This window comes from Chrysemys picta, chromosome 2 (genome assembly GCF_011386835.1).
Source record: "Chrysemys picta bellii isolate R12L10 chromosome 2, ASM1138683v2, whole genome shotgun sequence".
Lineage (NCBI taxonomy): Eukaryota > Metazoa > Chordata > Testudines > Emydidae > Chrysemys > Chrysemys picta.
Window position 1 is genome coordinate 84,896,944 of NC_088792.1, and position 22,089 is coordinate 84,919,032.

A 22,089-nucleotide genomic window follows, 5' to 3' on the forward strand; every position below is an offset into this window, starting at 1 on the left:
CTGCTCCGTATCTGCCAGACGTCTAAAGGTAACCTGCAAAGGATGGGTGCGGGTGGAAGTTACGCTTGCACCATTTTTCTCTTCTTGCTGGTGTATAAAATAGGCCTGATTTGTTTTTTGTTTTTTTGTTTTTAAATGGTTTTTGGGTGTGTGTGGTTTTTTTCAGTGGTTTTTTTCACATTGCAAATTCAAGTCTTTTGTGTAATCTGAAGACTCTCTTGATAACTGCAGAGGTAGCAGGATTCTGACGCACAGAGACCTAGACTGGCTGAGAGGGCAAATGATTCTTGTTTGCTTACACTGGTTAAAACCTATTGAATAGACTAGGTCCAACCTATTTAATTCAGACATGCGGACAACGTAGGAATTTCCGGGCTGGATCAGACCAATGCTGGCTCTAAAAAGGGCCAGCACCAGCTGCTTCAGAAGAAGTTGTAAGAACTGAGCAGTAGGCAGATGTAAAGAATGGGAAGATGGGAAAAGCTGCTCGTGAAAGTTTCGGCACTTCTGCCCTTTCAGCTGAAGGCTGAAAAAAGCTGCCTCTCCACATTTCTGAGCCAAACAAGAAATTCTCCAGCTAGAACCGGGAAGGCAAGACTTGGCATTCCTCATATTTCTAAGAAAATCACAATTGTGGAAAAAGCTTGTTTAAAGAAAACAAATTCTCTTGGGCCGTCATACATCATGAAGAAGTAAAATAAGAACACACCCAATTTATATCCCTTTGTGTGCCACCTTTACAGTCTTATGCATTCTCAGTCAGCTGTACGCTGTAGCCTCCTTATTAAGAAGTTCAGGAGAAGAACCAGAGTGTTAAAATTAGGGAGGTGTTTATCTTTACAAAGCCTTAACCATCAGGTTGCCAGAGCTGGCACCCTCTGTCCTATGGCATTCATGTGGCTGGCAGCCATCCCTTCATCTCAGGAGAACTATTCAGCATTGTTCTTTGGTTCCTTTAGCACCAAGTGTTCGTTTTGAATAAGAAACAGAAAGTTTCTTACATCCAGACAAAGAAATCGAAAGCCAAGTCTGACACTCTGGGCCAGATCCTCACGGAGCCACACTGATTTACACCGGTTGAGAATCTTAGCCTGCTCTCCTTAACTCACAACTGCCCTGCAGAAAGGAGAGGAATTATTGTTCACATTACAGTTTACGTTAAAATGATCCTTTTGTTTGTCAACTCACTGGTTGACAGAATTAGAAAACAAAAAGGAGAAATAACTGGACTATTATCAAGATGGAAGGAGGTTTAATATAACACTTACCCTTTTTAACCAGTGGTGCAGGTAAGCCGGTACGGTCAGGTACACCGTACCATTAAGACATTTATTGCCGATACGCTGTACCGGAAAGACACATTTTCAAGAATGAATTGTAGAGCCTTGCGCAGATACAAATTTATAGCCAGGGATGTGGATATCCGCAGATAGAAATCTGTATCTGCTGAACTGCAGGGCTCTCCCAGGAACCACAGCGGTCAAAGGAGCAGAACGTGGAGCCGCCGCTCCCAGGAGCCAGCACCCCACAGCAGCAGCTCTTCCAGCACGGCTGTACTGCCCAAGCCCTTCCACACAACTGCGTCTCCTAGCTGGAGTCTGTACAGCCCCGCTGGAAGACAGGGCTGGGGGCGATACAGGCACACTGGAGGAGCTGGCGGCATGGGGCGCTGGCTCCTGAAAACGGCGGCCCCACATTCTGCTCCTTTCGCCACTGCAGTTCCCGGGAGAGCTCTGCACTTCAGCAGATACTGATTTCTATCTGCGGATATCCGCATCCACAGGTATAAATTTGTATCCACGCGGGGCTCTAGTCATGGAATGTTTTGTGAGCAGGGTTGGGGGGGTCGGTACCATACCGTTAAGAGTTAAACTCTACTCGCATCACTGCCTTTAACATATTTATTAGTGCCTGGGAAAGAGAGTGAATGGTGATGTGCTAAAATTTGGGAATGATGCTGAATTTTTGAGGTTATTCAAGGCTAAAAGCAGGTATTAGGAGCTTCAGAAGGACCAAACAAAACTAAACAGCTGGGCAATGTGATGAGAAATGACATTCCATGGAGGTAAGTGCAAACTCAGGAGAAACACACGGTGTTCCTTCACGTTGTGATGGGTTCTAAATTAATTGTGACCACTCTGAAAAAAAGATTTGAGTCATTGTTTGTACAGAGCCTAGCACAATGGGGTCCTGGTCCAGGACGAGGGCTCCTAGGCATTATGATAATACAAAACATAAATGGTGATGATAATTGTGGGTAGGTCATCAACGCATCTACATAACTTCAGAACAAGCAAACAAAGGCCTGGTCTAAATTTAAAAGTTTTACCAATATAACTAGGATGGGATTTGTTTTAACAATAGTTATACCAGTAAAAGCCTGTGTGGACATAGATATACCAGTATAAAGGTGCCTTATACTGCTATAATTCTTCTCCTTCCCATGTGGGAATAGCTGTACCTGTATAAAGGACCTTTATACCAAGATAGCAGGATCTATACTGCTTGGGGTTGTACTGCTTTAACTAGACAGAGAGTTTTTAAAAGCGCAACTTTCTAGTGTGGACTAGCCCAAATTGTTCAGATGTTTTCTGCAAGACCTGAGGGTTGCAAAGCTTAGGCCCTTTATCTGTTGCTGTTTCACAGCTGACCCACAGCCACTGGGCTGCTCACCATTTGAGTCTAGCCTCCCTGGACTTGACTAGCCATAGTGTTGCTGTGAAGTGCAGCTGCTGGGAAGCAGGGAGGGGAGAGAGAGGTGGTACAGTATTTGAGAACACAACAGAACACTAATCTACCATGCTACTAATGCTTGGCATTTATAGAGTGCTTTCCCTTTGCTTTGCTGTGGTAGTCTATTATTTCGCTAAGAATTGAATCAATAATACAGTAATCAATTACTTTAGGATCCTGTAAAGGAATCTGTTCTGGTTTCCAAGTACATTTAATAATCCTGATTTTTTTTTTTTTTTTTTGTTTATTCTCAATGCACAATGATTAAAGAAGAGTGGTTGCTGAATAGTAATAATAGGTCAGACTTGACTCAGAAGCACTGAAAATATTGTATCATTTATACCAGGCATCAGAAGTCTTCCGGAATCTGCTTCTGAGTGATGAGTTGTTATTGGTATTGATATTGCATTAGCGCACAGAGGCCCCACTCTGGGATCAGTGAAGATGTCCTGGCCCCAATGAGCTTATGATTTAAGTACACCTCTACCCCGATATAACATAAATTCGGATATAATGCGGTAAAGCAGTGCTCCGGGCGGGTGGGGCTGTGCGCTCTGGCGGATCAAAGCAAGTTCAATATAACGCGTTTCACCTATAGCACGATAAGATTTTTTGGCTCCTGAGAACAGCGTGATATCTGGGTAGTGGTGTACTGTATGTGACACGGCACAGAAGGAAGTAACAAATGGGAAGGAGGACAAGGTAACAGTGAAACTATCATGATTGGTATGGTAAGCAGCAGTCACAGCGTGCCCACTGTCTAAACATTGTCACATTTTTCATTATAAATACTGCAAATCCATTAGTGCAATGTCTAGATTATTTTCATTAAAAGCAAACAAAGAATCATAGAATCATAGATTATAGGACTGGGAGGGACCTCGAGAGGTCATCGAGTCCAGTCCCCTGCCCGCATGGCAGGACCAAATACTGTCTAGACCATCCCTGATAGACATTTATCTAACCTACTCTTAAATATCTCCAGAGACGGAGATTCCACAACCTCCCTAGGCAATTTGCTGACTACTGAATCAGCCCCTATATTTCAACGTAGTACCCTGTTTTGTAGCTTCTGATGGCTAGTGGCCATGTGTTTCTCAATCTAGGAGCTAGGTTGGTTGAGTGACTTTTTTTTTTTTCTTTTTCACTACACTCCTACATCCAGAACTTGAGACCATCGATAGCTTTCCACTCTGAGTTACTGGGCCAGATTCTGATCTGTTACACCAACAGGACCCTGGGTGGATTTTTTCCAGATTTTCCACGTTACTGAAATCACAGTTTGCTGTACTGCCAGTAAGTGCAAAGACTAACGCCCCGAGACCCTGAGCCTGCAGAGATGTACGAATGTGTGTAATTTTACACTCATGAACAGTCCAGTCAAATTCAGCGGGACTATTCACCTACATAAAATCACACACGTGCTAGTTTCTAGGATCAGGGTCGAAGGGCCTGAACCTGCAATATCATGGGCACCTAAGTAACTTTATGCCGTGCTATGGGACTGCTCTCCTATCCAGAGATGCCCAGGCATGCACATTGTGCAGGATCAGCTTCTTGTTTGCTTCTAACTGTTAGTTTGAGTTTCAGTGCGAGTTGGCCGAGATGCAGTTTTGCTTAAACTCACCTATATCTTCTTTTCCTGTATTAACTTTGTTTAATCCAGATACCAAAGAACCCTAGCAAACATGAAAGACAATTGTTTTTACTGTAGAAAAAAAGAATGGAGGCCTGAAAAGGAAATATATTTTTCTAAAACACTAATTTGGAAATTCCTGCTTCTCATGCATGCGCACACATCTCTAGTCATTTGCTGAAGGTGGAGAGGTATTTGATCAACTATTTTCCTGGTCCTCCGCTGTTATGGTTTTTGCACATGGATAAGCCATTTTACCCCTGAATCAATACATGGTCTACTGATTTATTTAACTCTTATCAACTCCTTTTACAATTGTAAGAACATTATTGTTTGCTTTAGGTGTTGTCTGTGTTTTGAAAGAAATTTGTTGCTGCAAACTCTGAGGAGTTTTATGAAATGCAGAAATACATAATGTAAATATGTACATAGTGTAATATACTTTTCAATGTACCATATTATATCCAAATGCTTTATTCTGGTGCAGCAATAGTTGGGCCATAGTTAAGATTGACGCTGGCATTCCCCTGGAAGCATAATTTTTACTACCACACCTGAAAAGAAATTGATCTTCCTGAAATTTTGCATGTCACATTTCATTCCCGAGTAAAGCTCTTTTGGAAAGTTTGGTAGCAACCAGGAAAGAAGGTTTAAAGTTATGGCATATTGGAAATGTACTTGTCATTTACTTGTTTCAAATATATATATATATATATATATTTGCCTCATGAGATCTATGAGATGGCTTGGCCTGTAAATTCATTCATCTGTATTCATTGTAGGGCTTCTGTTTCAGTCCTTGTGCTGGCAAAATGCTGCCAGCACAAGGGCGGCAGAATTGGGGCCTGTATTTGGGACCTCTTATTTGTGTACCTAGAGATACAAATTAGGTGCTAAACTTCAGGTATCTTAGTTTGAAATTTTGTATCTACATTTTACATACATTTCATAGAATCATAGACATGTAGGGCTGGAGGGGACCTCAGGAGGCCATATCAGTCCCCTGTGCTGAGGCAGGACCAAGTCAACCTAGACCATCCCTGACTGGTATTGGTCTAACCTGTTCCTAAAAACCTCCCATTACATCTTGAATGAATAAAAAGTTATCACCAAGGGTCCAATCCTGACCCTGCTGGCCATTGGTATTTTTGGCACTGACTTCAAAAGGAGCAGGTTCTGTAGACATCACTGGGAGGCATTGACTACAGTGGGCCTGGGATTAGATCCATAGTGATGCATCTAATGAATAAAAATGTACATAGAAATGCAGATACATTTTTTTCAAACGTAGGTGCCTGAAGTTAGGCACCTAAATTCCTCTCGCTAGGTACATAAATAAATGGCTTCATTTGGGGCCTGATTCAGCACAGAATTTAAGCCCCTTCCTAAGACCCATTGAAGTCAATAGGAGTTAATTACATGATGAAAGTTAAGCAGGTACTTAAAAGTTTTTGCTGTATTTGGAGCCGTTTAGCTTCCAGTGGAGTCCAAATAATGGGCAGCCAGTTGGTACTTTGTGCAGTTAAATTACGCCACTATTAGGCTGAAAAAGGCTTCATTCCCATGCAGTCCTCTGATGGAAGAATGCGGTTTGTTACTGGTGGCCTTGTGGAGTGATACCAGTGGGCAAGGGAGGTCAGCGTTGCTTTGTGTGGCTGCAGAGCTTCTTTCCCAACAAAAAGACAAAAAACTGAAAAGGAAAATCCTTCCCCATTCATATAGAGAAAATCAGAGGGGTTTATTCTGTGACAGACTCAGCGTTCTCCAGATTTGGAATCTGTCCCACTAGCTTGAGAAGGGTTTACCAGCTATAACTAGCTTTACTCTAATAGGTGAAATTGACAATGTGTTTGCATAAGCTCTTGGATTTTAATTACTTTTTATATTTAAACTGAAGAAAAAAAGGCTCTTAAGAAGCGAAACCCAGACATTTTGGAACCATTGCAGGCTTGGCAAACCTACATGAAACACTGACATCTGGTTGCCCTTTGTGCTCAAGTTGGCTTGTAAGATCAAAGGAGACTTTGCCCGCCATACGCATGGAATGTGTCAGGATAATTTCTGATGCACTTCTGTCACAGCCCGTATTTAAAATATGCAAGTCAGAGTGTTTGTGAACCAGCGTATATTCATCTGAGATATAATATTCACAAGAGCATTCAGATTGTATTATTTGTTTAGAATTATTATTATTATTATTACTATTTTATCATGAATACGTCTTTACAGAAACAGAATCGTACTTAAATGGAGAAGAAACAAAACAGAATCTCAGATAAGATCCAGCTTGAAAACTATGAGCCAGCTCCTAAGGTGATGGTAAATCAGTGTAGCTCCAGCAGTTTCAATGGAGATGCACTGACTTATCCCAGCTAAGGATCTGGCCCTACAACAGCATGTCTGTCAGTCTATATGTCTCATTTTATTCTGTGAGATAATATTTTAGGCAAGCAGTTGATAATGAAAATGTTTTAAAATAAATACACGTTTTACTATCCTATTGGTCCTATCTGTATTTGGGTCTCTTTAGTACAGCTGCACAAACCGTTTGCAGCAAACTATTGATATACCAAATTTAATATCTTTTACTGTGCACAAATTATCTTCAGACAGAATTTGATTTTTATACATTTGTTCAGTTACTAACTTTAAGCATGGGAGTAGGCCCACAGAAGCCAATGAAAGACTATTCGAGCTTAAAGTTAGGCATGGGCTTAAGTACCTTGTTGAATCAGGGTCTCAATGGATGGCTTATGTGACTATATTTAAGTTTATGTATTGCTCACTCTTTGGCAAGTTACAACTTCTCTGCCTAAGTTTCTCTGTAAAATTGGAGCAATGTTTACCTCACAGGGGTGTTGGGAGGATTAGTTTACATTTCAAAAGTGTTTGAAACATGACAACTGTGTATAGATACAAAAGCTTAAATTCTCAGCAGGGACTGGTGCTTTTGGGAGCCTCCATATTTAGGTGCTCAGCTCAAGACAACTTTTAAAGGGCCTGATTTTCGGAAAGTTGTGAGTACCCCACCCTAAAAGTCAGGCCCCTTTAAGGTGACTCAAATCAGGCACCCCAAAAATGGAGGCACCCAAATCATTAGTCACTTCTGAAAAATGTAGCATTATATTATACACAGGTGCTGACTTCCTCAGTTCCTGGGAGTGCTCAACCCCTGCCCACCCCAGGCCTCATCCCCACTCCACCCCTTCCCTCAAGCCCTTGTCCCGCTTCTTCCCACCCTCTTTCCCTGCCTCTTCCTTCACGAAGCTGATCACAATGGGGGGGAGGCGCTGGGGGCAAGGGGGGAGGAGCTGATTGACAGGGCCACCAGTGGGCGGGAGGTGCTGGTGGGGAGGAAGAGGATCCGTGGGCTGCCAGCGGGTGCTGAGCAACCACTATTTTTTTTTCTGTGGGTGCTCCAGCCCCAGAGCACCATGGAGTCAGCGCCTGTGGTAGGCCTAACTGTTTATACAATAAAAGACAAAAACCTATAAGTAAATATGTGACAGAGCCTTTTGTTGTTTGCAAATTATATATAATATAATGCTAATTGTTTTTATAGCATGTAGTTTTCTAACAGGAAATGAGTCTTTGTTGCCATACCCTGGGAGTTTTCTTTCTCTTGGAGGCTAAAACTATGATGAGGCGTGAACTCTCAAATAAGGGAAATAAGTGCTGGTTGGTGATACTGATTTCTCTGGTTTTGTTTTATTTTATCCTTGCAGACAGAAGAATAACATGAATTATAGCTCTGCCCAGTATACAACTTCAAGTTCTGGTGACTCACTGTGCAGTGATTTAATCAATAGATATTCTAAAGGTCTCTCACTCTAGAGATAAAACTACTACAAAAGTACTTCCTCAGTATCATACAGTTAAACTAATTTATTGGAAGTCACACCTCTGTGTGTTTAACCTTTGGGGGCTGGGATCATACAAGGATACACGTTCAAACACAGCCATTTCAGATGCACTTGTAAGCAGGTAGTTGTGTGTACAAAGGGCGCACTAACGTCCAAATCCGCACCCCAGTGCCCGACCTGAGGAGCCACGCTGGCCATTGGACAGATGTGGAGGGGGATGGTGCGGGTGGCTCCACCACTGCTTTGCAGAGATTATTCCAGCACAGACCCTTACACCGTGAGCCAGTGGGGGAGTAAGAGAGAGGGATGCTCTGCCCTTGCCCACCCATGTTCACCCCTCCCCCCCTTGGAAATCCTGCACACTGCTGCACAGGGCAGGGAGCTCAAGTACAGCAGAGCTCCATGCTGGGCTTCCCATGCGTGGTTCCCCATATTCATGCTGACTCCCACCCAACAGGTGCTCCCCTGGCCACAGATGAGGATGCTGGATTTTCCTTCCACTGTTGAAGTTAATGGCAAAACTCTCATTAACTTCCAAGGCAGCCAGATCTGCCCCTGTGGAAAATGCTGTGACTTTCAGGGTTAACGTTCTTTGGCTGTGCTTTAAAGGCAGCTCTGGAAGTGTGGTGCTGTTGGCATGGATACATCCACATCACTCATAGTCCATACTTGTGTTGCCCTTGTTGATGGGGGGGGGGGGGAAAAAAGTCTGTGGCACTATTATTGTCATTGATTGCAGCTGTCACGTCACCAGTCAGATCTGTTGTGATTTATATGTTGTTGGTATTTAGGGTTTTTTATGTGCAGTGTAAGTTGTATTAATTCTTTCAGATCAACTCCCTCTTTCCAAACACCACCCCTTGGCACTGTACATGCTGACATTTCAAAGCCAGCTCCTGATAAAAAGGGGCTGGTTCCTTCTATGTGGTCAGAGGACGGTGGCAGAAGTGACGATAGGCTTTGCCAGTACTTCAGGACACAAGACCAGACAGGATCATGAGTCAGACAGCTGGTGAGTTTTAAAACTTTGTAAGATGTAAGACCAGTGTATGCACAGGAGTTGCTTTTTGGCAAGCTCCTCCACTAAGAACCCGATCTGAAGCCCATTGAAGTAAATAGCACTCTTTCCATTGGCTTCAGCTCCAGAAACTATTTGTAAACTATCTAGTCATTGTGTGTGTTGCCAGCAACACATCTTCATTACAGAGGGAAGGGAGCATAAGCTGATGAAGTGCTGAGAAGAGTCTGAGCTTGCTATATAGAATCATAGACTAGAAGGGACCTCGAGAGGTCATCTAGTCCAGTCCCCTGCTCAAGGCAGGACTAAGTATTATCTAGACCATCCCTCACAGGTGTTTGTCCAACCTTAAAAATCTCCAGTGATGGAGATTCCACAACCTCCCTAGGCAATTTATTCCAGTGCTTAACCACCTGACAGGCAATTTTTCCTAATGTCCAACCTAAGCCGCCCTTGCTGCAATTTAAGCCCATTGCTTCTTGTCCTATCCTCAAAGGTTAAAAACAACAATTTTTCTCCCTCCTCCTTGTAACAACCTTTTATGTACTTGAAAACTGTTAGCATGTCCCCTCTCAGTCTTCTCTTCTCCAGACTAAACAAACCCTTTTTTTTTTTTTCAATCTTCCCTCATAGGTCATGTTTTCTAGACCTTTAATCATTTTTATTGCTCTTCTCTGGACTTTCTCCAATTTGTCCACATCTTTCCTGAAATGTGGCACCCAGAACTGGACATAATACTCCAGTTGAGGGCTAATCAGTATGGAGTAGAGCAGAAGAATTATTTCTTGTGTCTTCTTACAACGTTCTTGCTAATACAGCCCAGAATGGTTTTTTTTTTTTTTTTTTTTTGCAACAGCATACACTGTTGACTCATATTTAGATTGTGATCCGCTATGACCCCCAGATCCCTTTCCACAGCACTCCTTCCTAGGCAGTCATTTCCCATTTTGTATGTGTGCAACTGATTGTTCCTTCCTAAGTGGAGTACTTTGCATTTGTCCTTATTGAATTTCATCCTATTTACTTCAGACCATTTCTCCAGTTTGTCCAGATCATTTTGATGTTTAATCCTATCCTCCAAAGCACTTGCAACCCCTCCCAGCTTGGTATCATCCACAAACTTTTTAAGTGTACTGTACTCTCTATGCCATTATCTAAATCATTGATGAAGATATTGAACAGAACCGGACCCAGAACCGATCCCTGTGGGACCCCACTCATTATGCCCTTCTAGCATGACTGTGAACCACTGATAACAACTACTCTCTGGGGATGATTTTCCAACCAGTTATGCACCCACCTTATAGTAGCTCCATCTAGGTTGTATTTCCCTAGTTTGTTTATGAGAAGGTCATGCGAGACAGTATCAAAAGCCTTACTAAAGTCAAGATATACCACATCTACTTCTTCCCCCCCATCTACAAGGCTTGTTACCCTGTCAAAGAAAGCTATCCAGTTGCTTTGACACGATTTGTTTTTGACAAATCCATGCTGACTGTTATTTATCACATTATCTTCTAGGTATTTGCAAATTGATTGCTTAATTATTTGCTCCATTATCTTTCCAGGTACAGAAGTTAAGCTAAAGTTAAGATAAATACACTTCTTCTCCACTCCTTTTCCTGTTTACACAGGATCGGAGGGGACCAGGATTCTTTGCCAGTCTTTCTGGTCTGTGGCCCGGGTTCATAGGTCTTGGAATTTCAGCCCTTTTCTCTTCAGGCTTTTCTTGAGAGAATCTTTCCATCATATCCCCTCAGTCTTCCATGCCGTTCTTTCTGTCCTCTTCCTCCCGTGCTTTCTGTGCTGGTTGGTCTTCTCCCATTCGTATTATGTGTCCAAACATGTACTCTCAAGCCTACCATTGAGAGTCCCAAGTTCATCTTCCCCCTAATTTCTTCCATGCGCACTCTGTCAACCAGCTGCTTGCCTGCCATCCTCGGTGTATTATTTTCTATTACTCTCTATGTATCTTCTCTTCTTCCATCTCTGTAGGATTGACCATTTCCAAACCATAGAGCAGGCAGGGACAAATACACCCAGCATGCACTTTTCCTTTTGCTTTGTTACTGAATTGCTGGTCCCACAGCACTCCTGCCATTTTTCACTGCTGCCCATGCCCAGTGGGTTCTTTTTTTTCAGTTCTTCAGAACTCCCTCTAATGGCCCTAAGTGTACTTCCCAAGTATACACATTCTTTCTTCTGCTTCAGCTTCTCTCCTGAAACTTCAACGAACAGATAGAAATGCAGGTGGGTGCATATGTTTTATATCTAGCTCCCCTTTTCCTTGTTGATAAGTCCAGTGCAATGAAGAATAGCTCGTCACTGGACTGTTTACAGTACAATGGCCCTTTGTGCCGCTTGTTATGTAAGAAACTGGGCTGCCTTACAAAATACAGATCCTGAGGTAAATCACCTAACAGAGTTGAGATGTGTTTATCCAACCTGTTCTTAAAAACCTCCAAGGACGGAAATTCCACAATCTCCCTTGGTAACCAGTTCTGGTGCGTATAGTTAGAAAGTGTTTCCTAATATCTAGCCTCAATATTCCTTGCTGCAAACTAAGCCGGTTACTTCTTGTTCTGCCCTCAGTGGACATGGAGAACAATTGATCACGGTCCTGTTTATAACAACCATTTTCATATGTGAAAACTTATCATGTCTCCCCTGCGCCTTCTCTTCTTTAGACCATACCCACCCCACCCCACTCCACCATATATATCTGAGCCGTCTCCTTGCTTATGGTGTTGTACTATCTTACCCAAACAAGGTAGTGCACTGCTAGGCTGAGACACTAATTTGGGGGAACCTCCACAAGGGAAATCTCACGGAGATTTTCAACCAAAAAACCCTTTCTGTGTCTTTTGCCACATGAAGGGACAATCGCACCCAGTGTTTGGAACTGTTTGCAGCTGCCTTGAACAAAATAATGAAAAGCTAAGAAAACAAATGTATATTTCTATCTATTTAACTAACTACGCAGATGCGCACACACAGGATGGAACCATGTCAAGGCTTTAGCATGCAAACAATATATCTATATACTCTCTCTCCTTTTTCTCTTTACCGTTTTTCTCCATACATGTTATATTAAAAAACTATCTTACTAGAACATTGGAAAGTCAAGCACTCAGAAGTTAGCAAATGCCAAAACTAAGGATGCAAAAAAGATTTGATTTTCCAAAAGAATTCAGCATACAGCAGACACTTAGCATGGGAACTTTCAACCTGGATGGTTTAAAGTTGGGAAAATTATAAGCAACCATAAACAAGTGTCAGAATGGGAAGTGTTGAAAAACCTTAACTGTAAGTTGTGTAACCAGCTCTGCTTATAATTATTATTAATTATGTATTATTATGCCTATTATTAAAACATTTATCAGGCAAAAATACACAGAGATAAATCTAGCTCTCAAGTATGCTATGTATGCACAAATGAGTCAATTCAGTTAATCAAAAAATACATAAGTAGGAAAACACAGACTTAAAAGATTATTATAATGATGAAGTTAAAAAACCTCTGGTAACTGCAAACTAATAATATCCCAATGAACTTCAGGAAATATGATGTAAAACTATCCTATAAATAATTCACTATGTTCTATAAATAATTTTTGATTGTGACTTCTATTTAATCCACCTTTGTGACCAAATTATCAAAATTAAGTATTTTGCTTGAAAAATAAATAGGTAATTTTGAGAGCAATTTTCTCATGTCAAATGTGTAAGTACACATGCACACATAATGACATACAAGTAGCCATTTGCACATGCAATTAATCCTTTTGCACATGCAAATGAGTGTTTGTGCACCTGTTTGCTTGTCCATTTGAAATCTAGACAACTAAAAAAATACCAAAATAAAAGTCATTTCAGCCATTAAACTTGCACGTGAGATTCTGCCAGGTTTTTTCTCATTTTACAGGTATATTTTCCTATATTTAGAAATGTTTTTCTCTCCCTTGTTGCTGTTTGAAAGAGACAAACTACAGAGGACTCTGCATAGCTAATTAAGGCTGTATCTTCACTGCAGTTAACTCTAGTTATCTACACTCAAGTTAGTTAGCCTAGCTTGGGTGAGAGCAGCCACATTGCAAAATCTCAGTTGCGCTGCACAGAGTGATTGTGTTAGCAGCTGATGAGTTGTACTGACTCAAGCTGCAGCCTCTTCCCCCAGACAGGCCAGCCAACTCACATTGAAAGTACCACCACGCTCAAATTAAGGGATATTGTGTATGGACAGTACTGGAGTTAGACACCACATGAGTTATAACTCGATTTAACTTTGCTGTGAAGCTCGTACTTTGCAGGGGAAATAGTGAAACTGATTCTACACAGAGCTGCAAAAACACAAAGTAAACAAAATGGGAAAATAGGCACAAATATTTTTCTCTAAGCCTCTGATATAGTCATGGTAGGTCTAACTTGTCACACTAAGGAGCTTGAGAGTGCATGCTGGGGTCCATTTAAGCTGTCAAATAATGTTTGGGAAATTATCAAATGTTTCCTAATGCAGCTGTTGGTCTGATCCAGATGAGTCAAGCCCTAACTGTGTTAGCATCTAATGTAGTACAGCTAATACAACAGGTACTGGCTGCGCACTGCATTTATTTCTTAGATATTGTGACTGTTTCTTGCTTCCCATGGTGCAGTTAATGTAGCTACAGCTGTCCAGCCATCCTATAGGATCTTTTCTCTTTGAAATACCCCCCTGGCCTTTGACTCTGTTCTTTTTCTGCTGTCATGAGGCCCTTTTAAATTCCTGGATCTTCTACACATGCTTGTCACAGCCACAAGTTATGTCTGCCGTAGTCATAAGCAACCAAGATTTACACAGTACTTATAAATGAGCCTGGAAGCTTAGAGTGTAAATAAAAACAGCATTAGGGGCACTTAAATAGAAAGTTACCTAAGCTTTAGCCTGGCACTCCTTGGCTTGTGCTGTCACACCTTTGCAATCAAACACCAAGAAACCAAGGTAGGAGTGCCCCAAGAATAGTCATTTTAAATATGACTGTGTTAGCTTTGTTCTGCCATTGCCAGACCACTGCGATTTTTTATTTATTTATTTTGCCTCGGGTAGCATAGTGGATTTGACTTAATACCATAGCTCTGAGCCTCTGCTGCAGCTAAGGGGCACTCATGCTGCTCAAAGGGTGGAGTACAAAGGTGCTCCTTTCCCCCTACCTGGGCACTGGAATAAATTAAGAGCAGCCTGAAAGCTGCTCTAAGTTACATTGGCTGCCAAAGGCCCCGGAAAGCTGTTATGAAAGCAGGAGACTGCTGGGGTGCAAGGATGGCCTGCCCAAACTCCCTGCACTCACTGCAGAGTAGGAGGTGGTGTAGGGGCCACTATGATGAAAGTGGCTTCCAGGCTGCTTTGCTGTGGGTGAGTGTCACAAAGCAGTCTCAGTGGAGGGAAGAATTGGGGCCCCTGTGTCGTTTCAGTAATAGAGCAATAACCATCAGGAGGAGTTTTTTAGAATGTGGCATCTGTATGGTTGATTGTTTTACTAGACATAAACCAAAATAATGCTACGAGGGTGAAATCCTGGCTCCATTAAAGTCGAGAGCAAAACTCCCCTTGACTTTAGGGATATCACCCCTAAAGTTTAAACACTGCCCCCCACTCTAGTCTGACAATACATTTAGCTGAGTAACGTTTCGTCGCTCTAATGCTCCTTTTGTTTCTTGATTGGTCAGGGTGTTCCTGGGTGAAATGTTTTTCAATTGATCATGAGCACAGATTCCCAAATGAGATTTACTAGTGGTAATACTGTAGTTTACAAGGCCCCGGTCCTGCATGGTGCTGAGTGCCTTCTGCAGTGTCTTGTGGGATGCTATTTCCCATTGCTCTGAGCTCCCAATGACATCAGCACAGTCTAATTCATTAGGAACTAAGGATACGCTGCACCTGGCAGGACTGGACCCTAAAACTCTAAATCTTAGCGGTCCAAATATGGCTTCAAAGAGACACCTGCTATTACTATTAATTATTAGTTGGTAAGCACAAATGATGTGCTCAGGTCTGTACAAGATACAGACACAGAGACAATCCTTGCTCTAAGGAGAATACCCTTAGAAGTAAAACCCAAAGAGGACAGATCCTTGAAGCTGCGCTGTGCTAGTTAAATGCCAGTGCAGACCTTTTAGAACTTTCTGAACAGGCCTGGACATGAGGACTTTCCTCATACATAAACTGAAGTGATTACAGTATTCGCCGCCTGCAATAAAACCATACTGATGGTCCACTGAGGAGATCCCTGCCGAAGAGCTTCAGAAATCTATTTTAAAGGGCTAATAATGAAGCGTCTATGCCTAAAATGTAATCAGTCTTATTTTGGTTGTGATATTTCACTATGGTACTTATTGGAGAGCAACAGGAAGAACAAACTTCCCCAGGAGTCTCAAAGATGAGCTTGATGCTGGTACGGTTTATTTTAACACAGACGACGATGATTAGTATTGCTGTAGCACATACAGGTGCTGCTCAAAGAACAAAACCCCATTGTACTAAGTGCTGTGTAGACATGCAGTGAAAAGATAATCCACACCCCAAAGAATTCATAGTCTAGGTTATGAGCTGGCACAACAGATGAATGAGACAAATTGATGTGGGGTGAGGGAGCGAATGAGGTATCAATGAAGCATTAGGAACACAGGAATTGCCAGACTGGGTACGATTCAAGATCCATCTAGTCCATAGTATCTGAGAGTGTCCAATACCAGCTGGTGCAGAGGAAGGTATAAGAACTCCACAGTAGGCAGGTGTGGAGTAAGCTGCTCCCCCCACAGGTCTCTCACTGCTGTCTAATAGCTAGAGATTGGCTGAAGCCCTGAAGCATGAGGTTTAATATCCCATCCAAAATTTGTTGTCAGGATGCAGTTGTCATGCAATAAGCAGGAGACGCAGCTCAGCACCTGCCTAGCTCATGTCAGCTGGTAGCACAGAAGACTAAACTCTAGAGCAGTAAAGTTGAGTTTCCAAACCATGGCAACGTCCCCGTAAGTGACAAGGATGTAATCCAAGCTTTTGTTGACCAAGAAAATGGTTACACAAGGCACATTGTATAGAGCTGACAGTGCTCACCTCCCCCGAGAAGTAGGGTGTGCATGAGCAGCCGTGGCAAAAGTTGGCAATCCCCTTGCTCTGCTCTGTTCTGTTTTCAGTTATCACAAAAAATCCTGAACAACTAATTGTTTGTTGTATTTAGAAGGGGCAGGAGGGAAGCGCATTGCAGAAACCCAGTATCCAAATGTTTTGGAGAGCAATGCAGATAAACTACTCTCTTCTATATAGGTTCTTATGTCATGCTCATCACCACTATATCTGAACACCCTCTGGTAGCACATTAAACAATGTAGCTAACATCTGTCTCGTGTTTGTTTTATCACCCTCACCCCAGGAGGGGAAGTGTGTACCAGGGAGTGGTTTTGTTTATTTGTTTGTTAATATCTATACACATGCATGTTGTTCTATGTGTAAATGAAAGAAGGTAAAGTCAAAGAAATGTGTCTTGCACTCGGAGTGCACGGTGGTGAGGTTTGGGATGGTCTTTAGTTCATATAAAAACAACAAGGAGTCCGGTGGCACTTTAAAGACTAACAGATTTATCTGGACATAAGCTTTCATGGGTAAAAAAATCTCACTTCTTCAGATACTCCATGCATCTGAAGAAGTGGGTTTTTTACCCATGAAAGCTTATGCTCAAATAAATATTAGACTCCTTGTTGTTTTTGTGGATACAGACTAACATGGCTACCTCAAACTTTAGTTCCTATAGGAGTTCATTCCACAGTCCTGGGCCAGCCCTTGAGAAAGTTCTGTCCCCCACAGATGAACTTTACCCTCATTGTAGAGTTCCGTTGTGCCAGAGGAGCAACTGGCACAAACAACACAATTGCCAACTAAACTGAACACATCCGGCATCAGACTAGAATTTAGCTATCTGTTGTTCCAACCATCCCGTACCCCTCGCCACAGGGTATGAACGCTTAGCTCCTACAGGTGCAAAAATGAAGACCTCTACAAGCAGAGCTGAAGGAGTAGCACAAGCTTAATTTGTGTGGTAGTGGCTGGTGTTTTTGGAAATGAAGGTTCTGGGTACTACTCCTGATGCTGCATGTTGGCTGTTTAGATGCCAGTTATGTCATCCCTGTGCTGCAGTCCCTTTACACCGGCTGCTCTGAGAAATGCCCTTGAGATAAGGGAAGCCCCCCATGTGGCATAGCATCAGCACAGATTGTTCAATGCCAGCTACGATAGCAGGTCCCCAAACAGGGAACATGTTGGGGGCTATTCCTGAGGGAATGGAGACATGAGTGGAGTGCTTCTGAGCTCTGGCAGTTCCCACCTGCCTCGATGACTCCTTGGGGCCTTTGGCAGCCAGGCCCAAGGGAGAGCAGTCCTACATTGGCACCCAGATTGGGTAAGGAAAAAGTGGCATAAAGTCACCTTTGCCCTCCCGTTTTGGGCCCTCTGCCTAGTGCTGGTTGGGTATAGAAATGAATGGGGCCCTTTGTGTCTATGGCTTGGTTATACTTTACTGCCAGTGACATCTGAACTTAAGAAAACTGAAGGAATTTTAAGAATCTAATTTATTTGTATTTTGTACATTTCGTTCAGTTTGGGCACTGGGTAATCAGAGCCTTTTCTGTTTCACTGTTATTTCTAGTCACTTTCACCCTCCCCCTTGCACGATGTTATTGACTAGTTAACACTGAGGCGGGGGGAGTTTGGCGGCAGGATGATTGTTTGGGGTCCTAACATGAGTCGGTCCTAAATCTCTTTAAAGGCTGTTTGCACTTAGTCATCAAACACACGTAGATGGGCTTGGGAGTTGGGTCCCACTCCACTAAGAATAGAAACTGCACTCAGTTGTTTTCGTTATTTAACAAAATAAACAGTAAAAGCAACTGGAATTTCCCACCCACTGGAGTGTTTTAACATCAAACCGTTTTTCTTTCTCCCTCCTTGCTCACTGTTTCCAGCCAGCAGCCTGAAGACCCTTGGAGTTGATTTGCTCCAAAAGCAAAATGCCCATCTTCATCACACTGAGGAATATCGTGAGAACACCAGTCTGATTGTGAGGCGAGGGCAGGTGTTTCAGTTAAAGCTGACCTTTGACCGGGAGCTGAAAGACAATGACGAAGTGGTGGTGCAGCTCAGTGTCGGTAAGAACACAACCCTTTAGCTTGCAGTGGTATGTCTAGCACTGCAGGAGTTGCCATACTGGGGTACACTAGCCCGACCAGACATGTATGGTATCCAGTCTCAACACTAGCCAATGCTGCTACAGAAAAGGGTGAAGGTTTGGATGCACCAGGCCAATTTTATACTACACCATCATAGTGGAGACTTAATTTCTTCCAGACCGTGGCTGGTAGCTAGATTATAGATCAAAGCATGAGAACAGGAAATAGAACCTTGTAGTCCTGACTACCATACATCTGGTCTAACCATTAGAACTTGTCATTTTATCACATGCTGATTCACACCTCCTCTGTATTTTGTATTGATCTATTTCCAGGTGAGAAACCAATGGAATCCAACGAGACCCTTTTGTCGATGAACCTGAGGTCTGGGCAGGACTCCCGGTGCTGGTGTGCCAACATCTCTAACACCAGTGGGAAGGAGGTAAACAGATCACTTGTACACATAATTCATTCAAGTGGCAAATGAAAGGACCACTCAGTGCTGCAATGGCAGAGTGGGTGCTCTGGGTATGCCAGGGCCTGAGGGCGCTGTGGAAGCAGGGACTACACTCAGCTTTGGGGAGAGCGAGAACACCTGTGTCACTCCCTAAGGCCCCCTTTGAGGCAGATGGATGCAAGGTGGAACAGAGTCAGCAGGCTTCAAGGGAAGCTGTGCCCTTTTCTGTGCCTGGGAAAGAGTTACTGCAATATGGGAAGGGGAGTTAATTGGGAGACATGGGAGAGTACTCAGAGCTCTGAGATTGGCTTCTGCTGCCTGCTCGCTAGCTTTATAGGAGAAACACCGTCCCGTTTAATTCATCGCTCTATCACTATATTTCTGACAGCTGCCTCGTCCTCATCCCCTCCATTTCTCCCTTCAGCACGCGCCACAGGCTTGACTAGATTCGTTGCTGTAAGATCGGAGAGTGTTACTTGTACCACATTTGTTCACATTGAAGAGGGGGCAATGTGATGGATAATCGCCTGCCTTGTGCTTTGCTTAGTGCCTGGTAGCTGTGACCAGTCCGGCAGATGCAGCTGTTGGAAAATACTTTCTGAGTGTGAAAACTGGGCCTCACATTTATAACCCTGGAAACAAAGTTGTCTACGTGTTGTTCAACCCTTGGTGTGAAGGTAATAGAAATGGCCTCGTGACATGGTTACAATGACTGCTATAGGAGATGATGAGACTTTCCTCTTTATTCTCAGTTTCTTGCTCCTCTTCTCTTTAAAACACTGACGCCTAATTCTGCAAGCCATGGAACGTCAGCCAATAATATTTAGCACTGATACTGGGCCGGACTGTGACTGTGAATCCCTTACTCCCATTGGTGCTCCATTATTCACACTAATGGTCCCATTTAAGCCAATGGCACCGTTTCTCTGAGTAGCGGCTCATCAATGGGGAAAAAGGGGTTCACCCTCCAGTTCATTGTGAACAAGTAGGTGTGAAAAATAAAGACGTTTTCTACCATTTCATAGAGAACATGGTTATTTTTCCAGGGATGGAAGAAAGTTCAGGACTTAAATCTGAACGCTCTTTAATCATTCTTCTGGAACCAGTGCTACTAACTCTAAGCTTCACTAGCTTTGTTTCAAGAACAAAAAAGACTTGTTCAGCCTTTGAAAAGATTTCTACGAAGTGCATGAAAATCAAGTAACATGTTCATGTGTTTTCTTCAGCTGACACAGTTTTCATGCCTAATGATACTGAAAGATTGGAGTATGTTCTCAGCGACACAGGCTACATCTATGTTGGATCAATACAAAATATAGTTGGAAGACCCTGGAATTTTGGACAGGTAAAAGACAGTAATAATATGGGCATGATCACGTGTGCTCACTCTCTCGCTCGCGCACTCTCTCTCTCTCTCTCTCTCAACATAAGCAGGTGCTATTCCAACAAATGTGACCTTTCATTGAGACCCCAGTTCAAGGAGCTAAGTAAGCACACACATATCTCAGAGGTCATGAGTACTCTTATTCTCTGACTTCGGTGAGACTATTAATGTAACTAAAGACTACTCACATGAGTAAGGATTGCTGGATAAGGTCCTATATATTAATGCATGGAGACTGGTCTATGCTTGCCACGCCCCCCCTGCCCCCCCTCCCCCCCCCGACGAGGTCCTTCCATTTCAGCTTAAGACAGAGGTATGACAGTTCTGGGGCCCTGTTCTGTAGATAACCGGTGAACTTCAGTCTCCATGGAAGTCAATCCAGTACCATTCATGAACACTAAATTCATCTGACATAATAAGGTTTGGAGGTTAATCTGAGTCATATCAATTAGTTGCTGTAAGAAAACTCAAATAGACTTGTCAGAATCAGGCAGTTTGCATTTGGAGCAGCAAGTAAACGGGCCTTTTTTTCCCTCTCCAAAACAGTTTGAGGAAGATGTCTTGGACTCCTGTATGTATCTCCTGGACAAAAGTAAACTCAAGCAAAAAGTTAGAAAAGATCCTGTGATTGTGTCCAGAGCCATGTCTGCCTTGGTGAGTCTCTCTGAGAAGTGACTTGCCATCGACTCATTTCTTTTTGTTTTGCTGTTACAAATCAGTTTGTCCCAACCCCTCTTCCTCCTGTTTGTCTGTCTCAATCTCTTCTGTGCCCCTGGCATTTAGAAAACCATTACAGGCCTAATTTGAAATGGATTTTGCTTATAACTCACATGGAGGAGGGTCTGAAGAAACTGGTAGAGGGAAAAGGTAGCTGCAATGTAGCATCCCCACATTATCTAGCCAGTCCTTTCTGATGCATGGCTGCTATGCTGAAGTTGTACTCTCTGCAGGGCAAGAATCAGAAGAACAGCTATTGTACATGGTATGTTCCCCATTCAGTGCACTAGAAGAATTTATGATGCAAAATGCATGCTGAGTTACAGCTCCTCTGAGCAGCAGTTACATCTCCCCTCTGGATGTCTGAGCCTTACAGGAAGAACATGGGCAGCTGGCTGAGGGAAGCCAGCTAATGATAGCAAGACAGCCTTGTTAACTGTCATAGTTACAGTGGCAGTGGGTGCCCTGCGCCCAGAGGAAGTGCAGGCACAGACGAGATCTCCGTGACAAGTCTGAGTTCCACTGGGTCTCTTGCCTGACTTTGTTTTCTCTCTTCTCTGTGTCTGAGGTTAATTCCAATGATGACTCAGGAGTCCTTTTTGGGAACTGGTCAGGAACCTATACTGGCGGAACCTCCCCCGTGGCCTGGACAGGAAGTGCTCCAATTTTGCAGAAATACTACAAAACAAAAAAACCCATCTGCTTTGGTCAGTGCTGGGTTTTCTCTGGAGTTCTTACTACAGGTAAAATACGGTACCATCCATCTTTCCCAATACACCAAACACTGGGGAGAGATTCCGCCACACAGTGCAGCTGGTGGTGGGGAACTTTCCAAATAGCTTTTCCCAGTGAGGTTTCGTTCATGTATATTTCAGCCATGCGCTGCCTGGGGATTCCAGCCAGAAGTGTGACTAACTTCGCCTCGGCTCACGATACTGAGGAAAATCTGAAAGTTGACATCTACCTGAATGAAAAAGGCGAAAAACTGGATGACATGACATCAGACTCTGTCTGGTAACTCTAAAGAACGCTAGATAATTCCTGTACTCCTGAAGCTTTCCTGTAGAACTTTCATTTGTATTTCTA

At 43.0% G+C, this 22,089-nt stretch overlaps 1 protein-coding gene across 1 annotated transcript in view; it reads left to right on the forward strand.

The window, feature by feature from the left end:
• Nucleotides 1-22,089, forward strand: part of TGM4 (transglutaminase 4) — a 37,924-nt gene that overhangs the window by 3,474 nt on the left and 12,361 nt on the right. Inside the window, exons 2-9 of the mRNA XM_008171118.4 lie at nucleotides 9,064-9,244; nucleotides 18,242-18,424; nucleotides 18,781-18,887; nucleotides 19,450-19,579; nucleotides 20,129-20,247; nucleotides 20,833-20,940; nucleotides 21,572-21,746; nucleotides 21,879-22,017. Coding sequence (XP_008169340.1) covers nucleotides 9,229-9,244; nucleotides 18,242-18,424; nucleotides 18,781-18,887; nucleotides 19,450-19,579; nucleotides 20,129-20,247; nucleotides 20,833-20,940; nucleotides 21,572-21,746; nucleotides 21,879-22,017 — 977 coding nt within the window. The 5' untranslated portion in view covers nucleotides 9,064-9,228. The remainder of the gene's footprint in view (nucleotides 1-9,063; nucleotides 9,245-18,241; nucleotides 18,425-18,780; nucleotides 18,888-19,449; nucleotides 19,580-20,128; nucleotides 20,248-20,832; nucleotides 20,941-21,571; nucleotides 21,747-21,878; nucleotides 22,018-22,089) is intronic.